The sequence below is a fragment of the Ophidiomyces ophidiicola genome (assembly GCF_022830035.1).
Source record: "Ophidiomyces ophidiicola strain CBS 122913 chromosome Unknown scaffold_87, whole genome shotgun sequence".
Classification (NCBI taxonomy): Eukaryota; Fungi; Ascomycota; class Eurotiomycetes; order Onygenales; family Onygenaceae; genus Ophidiomyces; species Ophidiomyces ophidiicola.
This window is the reverse complement of record NW_026054727.1, coordinates 1-9691: the sequence shown is the minus strand read 5'-3', so window position 1 is coordinate 9691 and position 9691 is coordinate 1. Positions and strand designations below refer to the sequence as shown.

The 9691-nt window shown below is 60.0% G+C and overlaps 3 protein-coding genes across 3 annotated transcripts; 2 read left to right on the top strand and 1 right to left on the bottom strand.

The window, feature by feature from the left end:
* Positions 1 to 886: 886 nt before the first annotated feature.
* RIM21 (pH-response regulator protein palH/rim21) lies at positions 887 to 3157 on the top strand (the record flags this gene model as incomplete). The annotated part of the gene is made up of 1 exon (XM_049255933.1): positions 887 to 3157. The coding sequence occupies one exon, from the start codon at positions 887 to 889 to the stop codon at positions 3155 to 3157; it is 2271 nt and encodes a 756-aa protein (XP_049105094.1).
* A 431-nt stretch (positions 3158 to 3588) lies between these two features.
* On the top strand, positions 3589 to 6044 carry LOZ57_006917 (uncharacterized protein; the record flags this gene model as incomplete). Its single annotated transcript, XM_049255932.1, has 3 exons — positions 3589 to 3684; positions 3755 to 4104; positions 4172 to 6044. The coding sequence occupies 3 exons, from the start codon at positions 3589 to 3591 to the stop codon at positions 6042 to 6044; spliced, it is 2319 nt and encodes a 772-aa protein (XP_049105093.1).
* An 890-nt stretch (positions 6045 to 6934) lies between these two features.
* Positions 6935 to 9663, bottom strand: ARO80_3 (zinc finger transcriptional activator; the record flags this gene model as incomplete). Its single annotated transcript, XM_049255931.1, has 4 exons — positions 6935 to 7822; positions 7895 to 8286; positions 8354 to 9372; positions 9434 to 9663. 4 exons carry the CDS (start codon positions 9661 to 9663, stop codon positions 6935 to 6937), a joined length of 2529 nt encoding a protein of 842 aa, XP_049105092.1.
* Between the last annotated feature and the right edge of the window lie 28 nt (positions 9664 to 9691).

The following is a 9691-nucleotide window of genomic DNA, read 5'->3' as shown; positions in this document are numbered from 1 at the left end:
ATGTGATTGGCCTCGTGCGTGTCTTGGCGAGAACCCGCTGCTCCTATCTGCTTACCTAAGGTGCATCCTGCGCACACCAGCCAATCAGACGCGCCGCAGGCCCTCATCCTCCCGCCTCGCCCTCGACGACCGCTGATGCTCCGCCGCCCGCCGCCCAACGCTCGCAACCTGCGCAACAATTCGAGGCCTCGAGCATCGTCGGACTACTGGCTGGGTGCTGTACAGAATACCCACTGATCCGCTCGCAGTCGACCTCTCATTTTCTTCCCGTACATACTTCTGCCCTTTCCCTTTTTTTTTATGTTGTCACGGCCGTCCTGCTCGAGCGCTCCTGGACCCATCCTGCCCACTCCCCGGTGCCACTTCGTATCGTTCCGCTCACGCCGATCTCGATTCGCCCGTCCCTAAAAAGACTCAACCTCACCCCGTCGCCCTTTGTTTCTTCCTAGTTGGGAAGTTGTGTTGTCGCCCGAACTCAGGAGCCAAATCGCGTGGCAAAATCGGACCACCCACGTCGACAGGGGTTAGGATACTGCTGATTGATCGGTCACATTTGCTTCCTTGGGAAAATCTTGTTGGAATCCTGTTTGGGAGCTGCATACAAAATTTGCCCCGGGCCTGCCCTGATCCCCTTGTGGGAGTATGACCGCGTCGCAGGGTCTGGCATTTCGTCCTCTCTGACGTGGTGATGATCTGAGCAGCACTCTGGAGGCCCTCATGAACATTCGGACACCAGAGACTGGTCGCTATGGTTCTACCATGGATGGGTCACGATATCTACCGGCCTATGAACAAAGCGAAGCTTTGCAAACCGTTTGCCCTGGCGCAAGGAGGTATGGAGCTCCCAAGCCCTTGTCCTCGGACCGGCGACTCTTCTTTTTAGAACATGCTCACAGCCTTTTGCCTCTTAGGAATAATTGTATTGAATGAAACCTTTTCTTTTCGATTGAACCAAAATGCCGTGTTCAAACCCGCCTGTATCGAGGCCACCCGCCCTTATCCAATCAACCCCGAAAACATCCTTAAAAGTCGAGAACCTTTCTATGCCTCTACCTTCCCCCAAATGTATGCAATCGCTGCGGCAACCGTCATCAGCTACCTTCTCCTTATTATGCTCTTCATCACGCCCCGGACGTTCTTTATAGGCGGTCGTGGCGGCACTTTCCTGACGCGACATGGGATGATAGGCGGGTCATACGGCAGCTCTTCCGTTATAGGAGTGGGTGGCCGTCCATGGCTCCAGAAAGTTGCCGCTTTGACGGTTGCTATCTCCCTTAGCATTGCGACTGCAGAGTCCTTTGCTGTTGCCAAACGACAGTACGATTTTGGCTACATGGACTCGATGGCGTTAACGAATGAGGTCGTGGCCGGCGTGGAGATTCGCGTAATTCGCGTGATCTCAAGTACGTTCCTCTGGCTGGCGCAAGTACAAACATTAATTCGATTGTTTCCCCGGCATAAAGAAAAAGTCATAATTAAATGGGTCGGGTTTGCGATGATTGTCCTGGATACGATTTTCAGCATCCTCAACAACGCCATCCGTCGATCTTCAAACATGCTTATTGTCAAACCGCCGAGACACGTTGTCGACGTAATACCCGCGCTCAATTATCTGTTTGAATTGTCACTGAGTTTACTATACGCTGCATGGGTTATCTTTTATTCGATTTCGAAACACCGATTTGCTTTTTTTCACGTAAATATGCGTAATATCTGCCTGGTCGCGTTACTCTCCTTGGTTGCAGTCTTGATACCCGTGGTGTTTTTTATTGTAGACGTTTCGAAGCCAAATGTCGCGAGATGGGGAGAATATATTCGCTGGGTCGGTGCGGCAGCAGCAAGCGTGGTGGTTTGGGAATGGGTAGAGCGTATAGAAGCTCTGGAGAGAGAAGAGAGGAAGGATGGGATTCTGGGGAGAGAGATATTTGATGGCGACGAAATGATTGAGGCTGCCCCGTCCGACGGAGCCGATCCACCCCCTGACGGCGGCGGAGGCAAAGGCGATGGAAAGGGCCACGGCAGCAGTGCATGGGCAGGTCTTCTGGGTCTCCCGCATCGGTCCCTGAAAAGTCGAGTCAAAACCAAGCCTCGGCCGCATATGCGGAGGAGACGGCGCCGGCCAAAGCTGATCACGGATGCCAGTACGGAGTCGTCGCAGAACGAGCACCCAGCTGTTCCTCCGCTGGCTGTGACGCCAGTCAGCCGTACCGACACGGCGAGCACCGTCTACCGCGTCCGATACCACTCGATTGGAAGCCTATCGCCGTCGATATCGGAACTCGAGCAAAACCTGGACCCGGAAAAGAACGCTGCGATGGGCCAAGTCCGGGAAAACGACCAGACCAACGGCTCTGCTTTGGCAAACCTCGCCCCCCACCGTAGACTGGGAGCCAGCTGGCTCAACATGCTCAATCCTTTCAGTCGCCGTCGAGGCTCGCCTCCCCAAGAGGTTGCCAGCGCACAAGCAGAGGAAGGGAATATCCGCCACCCCACCATACCGCCGAAGCCCCCCGATGAATCACAGGCCCAGCCCGCCTTCAAAGCCCATCTCAACACGTTTCGTTCGCTGTTGGGTCGCAACCAGGAATACGCATCCGGGGAGCCTCAAAAGACGGCGTCTGTTCTGCCAGTGACAGTGATTCCTGCGCGACCACGCCTGGAACATGCTCGTCGCTCCAATACAGGCAGTCGTTCGGACTCGGTGTCGTCTCGAAGTGACAGTCGAGGAACGCCAGAGGCGTCTCTGCCCGTTGTCGTCATTCCCGCACGGCCACGGATAGCAAAAGAGTGGGATTCGTCTGCGTTTGAAGAATATGTCCGCAACGACTACTCTGGCGGCACGCTGGCCACTTCGCAGAGCGACGGCAGCGCGAGCAACTCAGTCAGCACTCGACCGTCGACCTCGCACCATCGACAGCAGGCCACCGCCAGGGCATCACCGCCTCAAGTACCGCTCCTGGACCCCGGGCCCATAGCGCCAGACGACGCGGGCCGTGCGACGGCGGCAGGTCGGCCACCAGACTCGCTTTTAACCACCACAGGAGGGGTCTCTACGCCGCAGAGGTCATCGGGCAGCGGGTCGTCGCATCCGGGGCCATGGCCGCCGTCGCCACGGCCCGTGTCTCCTCCGTGGGATGACCCTGGGGGCGGCCGGTGATCAGGAGTGATCAGGAGGGAGGAAGTGAAGGATTTCTGTAATGCAGGTCTGCGCCATTTAGCGAGGAGTTTGGTCTGGAGGAGGCAGGGCAAATCTAACGGCTTCCACGGTTCTGGGCGTGATGTTTGTTTTCTGATGATGCATATGGACATTGTTTTTCGAGCCTGCGGGCGTCGCAGGCGTCTTGTTAAGTACATATAAACCACTCCGTAGGCCCTCAAATTGAGCAGCAATGCCGTGCGACACGGCGGCTGCGTTGTCATTGGCAAAGCCAGCGTGAACAGGACGGGTGTATTGGGCGTGGTGCGACGGGCAGCGGCGGCGAGAGCTTTGTCGCGCAGGTGGCGGGCGGCGCGCGTGCCCATCTCTCGTCGTCTTCCTCACCTCCGCCGCGCAGGCCAACTCTCCGCCTGCAACGCCCACCCACCACCATGTTCTCCGCCGCCGGCATCCGCGCCGACTCGCCGCAGCGGACGCTGTCGCTGATGGCGCTGCCGCTCAATCTCATCGCTCTGATCCTGTCCTACGTGAGCTGCTGCTTCTTCCTCTTCCCCGGCCCGTCTCCCGCCCTTGGCTCACTAACCCGCTGTCTTCCAGCTCGACGATGTCGGCGATCTCTCGCGCCTGTGCCGCACCTGTCGCGTCCTCAACTACATGGCGCTGCCGCAGCTCTACAAGACCATCACGCTGACCTCCTACGACAAGATCCGCTACCGCGATGAGCTGCCCGAGGGCTGCGGCAGCGCCAGCCCGTTTTCCATGGGCCTCAACGCCATCGTCACCCGCAACGTGGCGCCGTTGGTGCGCTCTTTCACCATGCGCGGAGACTGGCGGGAGGACGGTCTGGACGAGCATGCTCGCGTCGGCCGGGTGCCCGACTCGTCGATGATGCTGAACATCGCCGTGCGCGCTGCTATCGATAGGATGACTGGCTTGGAGAGCTTTAGGTAACCGGCCTCTTGTCTTTGTCTGCGTCGAGCTACGTTTCAACTGACCCGCGCGCTGCATAACTAGCTGGGAGCTCACGTCCAAGATGATGGAGACGGCGTATATCGGCCTCTCGCAGCTCCCCAAGCTGACCTCGTTGACCGTGCGGTTTCCGTCCAGTCGCCACCCTCGTCCTACCACCGTGATCCCCGCCATGCCTCACCTGCGGTCCCTTAAGGTCACCGATATAGACCCGCTCTGCTATCCCGACGACATTTCGGCGCTCCTGTTGCACAGCAAAAAGCTGCGAGAACTCAAGATGCACTGGTCGCCGCGCATGAGAGAGGCCCAAGAGCCGAGCGTGACGCTGCACGACTACTTTCGCAAGTGCATCGCCGCAAAGTCGCCATTGCGGCTGAGGAAGATCGCGCTGCAGAACTTCTACGCCCTGCACACCGACGACTTCGAGGCGGCGATTGACCCGGTCGTGCTGGAGGAGATCACGACGCTGAATAGCCCTGGTGTTTACGACGCCTCCATGTCCGCAGTGACGTTTGTGGAGAACAGCTGGCCGCCGCCCGCCAAACAGTGCCTTGGGATCAAGAGCCTGCGGAACGATCGTATCGAGAGGAAAGGCTGCGACTTTCTAAACAGCCTAGAGAACCTCGAGCGGTTGTATTTCGTGACGCCCATTCGCGATGCATCGGATTCTATCAACAGCCCCCGAACTGCCACGTCAAATCAATCGTCGGCAGCTCTAACACCTTCAAATCTTGACGCACCGAACAGCAACCACCAAGCCCACCATCCTCTTCCTCCTGCGACTCTAGCCTCCCACAATTCTCTTCGCGACTCGTACATTCATACCATTTCCTCCACTCAAGGCGCACGGCTCCGTCACCTCCTACTTTCGTCCCGCTGGGCTCTCCCCAGCCAGCTGATAGCTCGACTCGTTCGCTCGTGTCCCAATCTCGAGCAGCTTGCATTGGCTACTGACCTCTCTAGCTTCGAAACCCTGGGTCTTTTGATCCCGTTTCTACAGAAATTGCTTGCAATCCGCCTGCTCATACCCACCGGTCCTGCCAGTGCACAATTCCCCCCTTCAAGACCAAAAGATGGCCCGGCCACCAGCCTCTTTCCCCCTACTATCCATACAAACCAACAAGACTCAGGTCCTCTGCACGCCAAGTCGCTGTCGGAGATCGTCGATATGGACGACGCCATCTTCAACGAGGCGATGGGCTCGCGGCTCGCCGACAAGGAAATCTTCGGAAAACTGAAAATCATCGGCCTGGGGTGGAAAGCGTGGGAGCTGGGCGAGTTCTACACGATCCCTGTGGCCGAGGGCTCGAATACGTACGACTGGGCCTTTTCGCGGAACGCCGCCCAAAATGGAAACGGTGTCCGTCTGCCTCGCACTGCCGCGTCGACGACGACGACGACGCCGGCGGGACAGCAACAGGCACAGGCACAGGCACAGCCCAGCCCCGCGGCAGAGCCGCGCAACCCTCCCCATTCCCGTCCGTCGCAGTCCCGAAGCCACTGGAAGACGCCGGCGACCGCGACGATTCTCGGAAAACGCAAGCAGCCGCCGGCGTCGTCCGCGGAGCAGTCGAGTACTCCGGCCGCCCGGGCCTCCCCGCCACAGCCTCCTCTGCCTCATTCCGCCGTCAACACGCCGCCGCCGGCGCTACCACCGCCTCCTCCTCCTCCGCCCAACACCGCGCATGTCAATGGGAATTCTTCGCTTCCACCAGACGCAGCGTCTCTGCTGGAAGACCTGGGATGTGCGATGCCGGCGGACACCAGGACGAAAATCGCGCATGGCATCAGCGAACCGACGTCGTCCTCCTCCTCTAGTGGAGAACAACCGGTGCTCTGGCGACGAAGGGTCCATCGGGTCGGGTGGGACGTTCTGCAGCACTGGGAGATCTGGGGGCTGGATGTGCAGGAAATTTGAGGTTATCATCTGGTATAGTTAGTTAAGTTTTTTTCGCGATATGGTGCTGAGTTTTGAAGAGGGATATTTTTTTTTTTTTTTTGCCGCTGATTTTTTGCTGGGTTTGTTTCTGGATGATTGGAATACCCCTTTTTTTCCTCCTTGACTGTATGGGTGGTGAGTGAGTGAGTGCATGGGGAGATGGGGGGTGCGGGCCGGCTGTCTTGCAAGATGTGTGTACCATACTATTGCATTTGTCATCCTATGATCTGAATCGATGGCATCTATCTCGCATTTGCTCCGTGTAACACAGCGGTGTTGGGTAGGTAGTAATTTGTGTTTGTGTGATGCGGCTAGATCGAGGCGTAATGATATTTCTGCTTGGATGAATAGTTCAATAAGAAAAATTAGAAAGAACAGGCACCGCATACTCCGCAAAAGCCGCTCAAAAGCATCCATCTCTCATAAAAAAAAAAGAATAGTCCAGCTGTTGCACATAAACCGTACATACAAACCATACATACAACGACAGATAAAAATAAACATCTGCATATGGTGTTATATAATATCAATCAACTGGTCCACAGCAAGGAAAAAAAAAGAAAAGAAAAGAAAAGAAAAAGAAGACATACAAACCGTCTCAAGAAGAGCAACACTTATACTCCGACATATTTCCCCTCCCACACCCCCAATTTTTGTTCGCAGCCGTCTGTCCCCTGCTTCGTCTGTCATGCATGTGCCCAGTCTCTCTCTCTCTCTCTCTCTCTCTCTCTCTCTCTCTCTCTTCTGGACTATCAATCAAGACACATATCTACATCCAGGTTCTGTGTGTGCATGCATGTGTACCGTAGAATCCACATGAATAAAAAGCTAGGAAGCGTTTCATAAAGAAAAGAATAGATAAACAACCATCACAGGAACTGCGACGACAGCCCAGCGCCATTAGTCCCACCATTGTCCCCGCTGGCACCGCCCGCCGTCACGGCCGTCGAGCCGCCCGACGCGCTGGTACCGCCACCACCACCACCACCGCCGCTGGTGGCACCCGTGCCCGCGCCGGCGTCCGTGTACTGGTCCTTGAGCAGAACCTCGAGCATATCGAACTCGCCGACCATGGGGCCGGTGCCGCCGAGGCCCTGGTCGACGCCGGCCGTGGCGCTGTTGAAGAACTGGTCGAGCGGCAGCGCGAACCAGTCGGACATGGAGGTGGAGGCGGCGTGGCCGGCGGTGGCGCTGAGGGCGTGCGGCGCCACGGTGGTGGTGGATGACGATGATGCCGCCGCGTCGTCTAGCGACTGCTGCTCTAGCTTGGGCGACGTGCTGCTGTGGTCGTAGTAGTTGTAGAAGACCGACGGCGGCGGCGGCATGAAGGATACGTGGAGGTTGGTGGAGTCGATGGGCCGCGCGGGGATGCTGGCCAGCGGGTCGTTGGTAGTCGATGGCGCGCTGTTGGCGTCGAACGGGAAGCCGGCGGCGGCGGTGGTCGAGTTGTTCGGCGCGAGGGCATGCAGCGGTGGCGGAGGCGGCGGCGGCGGTGGCCAGCGGAAGTCCGGGTGGGCGTCGTCGGAGGAGGGCAGGGGCGGCGGGGTGCGCTCGCGGCTGGCGCAGTCGAGGCGGTCGAAGGGCGCGAAGCGCAGGAAGCGCGTGCGGATGTTGGCGGTGAGCAGCTGCAGCAGGTCGGCGATGGTGACGCTGAGGTGCACGTCGTCGACGATGCAGGTGCGCAGCGACTCGATGGTGCGGTCCTGCAGCTCGAGCGACACGCGCACGTCGTCTTCCTTCGCGCCGAGCGTGAAGGTCTGGGGGGTTAGCATGTCATTCAAATCGAGTCAGAGAGAGAGAGAGAGAGAGAGAGAGAGAGAGAGACCAACCTTGAGGATGAAGATCATGCCCGAGAGCACGCGGAAGAACGTGCGCACGGGGGCATGCTTCAGGCGGTCGCCGGGGACGAGGCCGTCGAGGACGGTCTGCAGGATCTTGCGCGACGCGTCGACGACCTCCTGGATGTACGGCTCGTTGACCTCGTACTGGTCCAGCAGCACGCGCAGCGGCACGGTGCCGGACGACGTCGAGCCGGCGCCGTTGGCGTGGTTCTGCGTGCTCTCGTGCGACATGGTGGTCCAGCGGTCGACGACGGCCTGCAGCGCCAGGCAGTTGACGTAGAGCCCTGCGACGTTAGGCCAACGGAAGCAGGTCGGTGAAAGGGGGCACTCACGGGTATACTCGTACTCGATGGTCAGGATGTGGCGCATGTGCGGCGACACTTGAAACAGAGTTGAGTTTTAGCCACGGCATGCCGAAAGTCTATCGCGACGACAGGGTAAACTTACTCGGGATGCGGTCGAACTTGCGCCTGAAGTCGGCCAGCGAGGGCGCGAACTCGGCGATGCGGTCGCGGTACTGGCCGGTCTTGATCAGGTTGGTGGTGTACTCCTTGGACGGGAACAGCACCTGGTTGCTGTTGTACATGATCTTGGAGATGTCCAGCCAGCAGTCCAGCACGCGGTCGACGGTGAGGTCGAGGTCGTGGCCGTGGTCGTGGTCGGCGGGTGCGGCCTGGCTCCACTGCGGCAGCGGCAGCATGGACGGGATGCCCAGGCGGCCGCTGCTCTGCGACACGTACACGAGGATGAGGCGGCGCAGGCGGCGCTTGCGGACGGGCTCGCACGACGGCAGCTGGTCGGCGGGCGGGCGGGCGTCGGTCTTGGGGTCGAAGACGCCGAGCTCGAAGGCGAGGGCCTGGGCGGTGCTGAGCAGCATCCACGACATGCGGTCGGAGCGCCACACGGGCTCGAGCCACTGGTAGAAGGCCAGGCGGCCCTCGGGGGGGCCGTTCTGGTTCTGGTCCTGGTCCTGGTCCTGGTCCTTGTGGTGGGCAGTGTCGGGGGCCAGGGCGTGCGGGTCCATGTCGAGCAGGGTGTTCTCGTCGTCGCCGGGCGGGAAGTGCAGGGCGCGCGGGTGCCAGTCGGTGAGCAGCAGCAGGGCCTCGACGGTGCCGAGGGCGCGCAGGTTGCCGCTGCGCTTGGACGGGGGCGTAGTAGCAGCAGCAGTAGCAGCAGCAGCAGCAGCGGCGGGCGGGAACGGGCGTGGCTGGGCGGCCGGGGCGCCGAACTTCTCCTGGCCCCAGATCAGGCGCTCGATCATGCCCTTGAGGTAGGACCACAGCTTCTCGTGGATGGAGTAGGCGCGCGAGGTGGCGCCGTTGCCGGCCAGCTTCATGTGGCGCGAGGCGATGGTCAGCATGGTAACGGTGAGGACGGGCTCCTCGGCCAGCAGCGACGGGTGGGCGGCGGGACGGCGGAAGTCGGGCAGGACGATGGGCGTGAGGGGGGCGAGGTGGTCGTAGTAGCTGGGAGAGTACTCGGTAGGTTAGACACTTAGTTAATTAGCCAGAGAAGGAGAAGACGCACTACGCGATGTAGGCCATGGCCTCGTCGACACCAAACCAGCCGGCGCGCACGAAGCGCAGACGCGACCAGGCGCGGCGGGCGGTGGCATAGCCGGGGTCGTCGGCGTGCGGGGGGCTGGCGGGCAGGGCGAGGGCGTGGGCGTGGGCGTCCGGGGCGTGGGTGTCGGGGGCGGCGGCGGCGGCAGCGGCGGCGGGGGGTGCCGGGGCGGGCACGTCGGGGAACCAGCCCATGGCGGCGGTGGCGGCGGAGTTGGCGCGG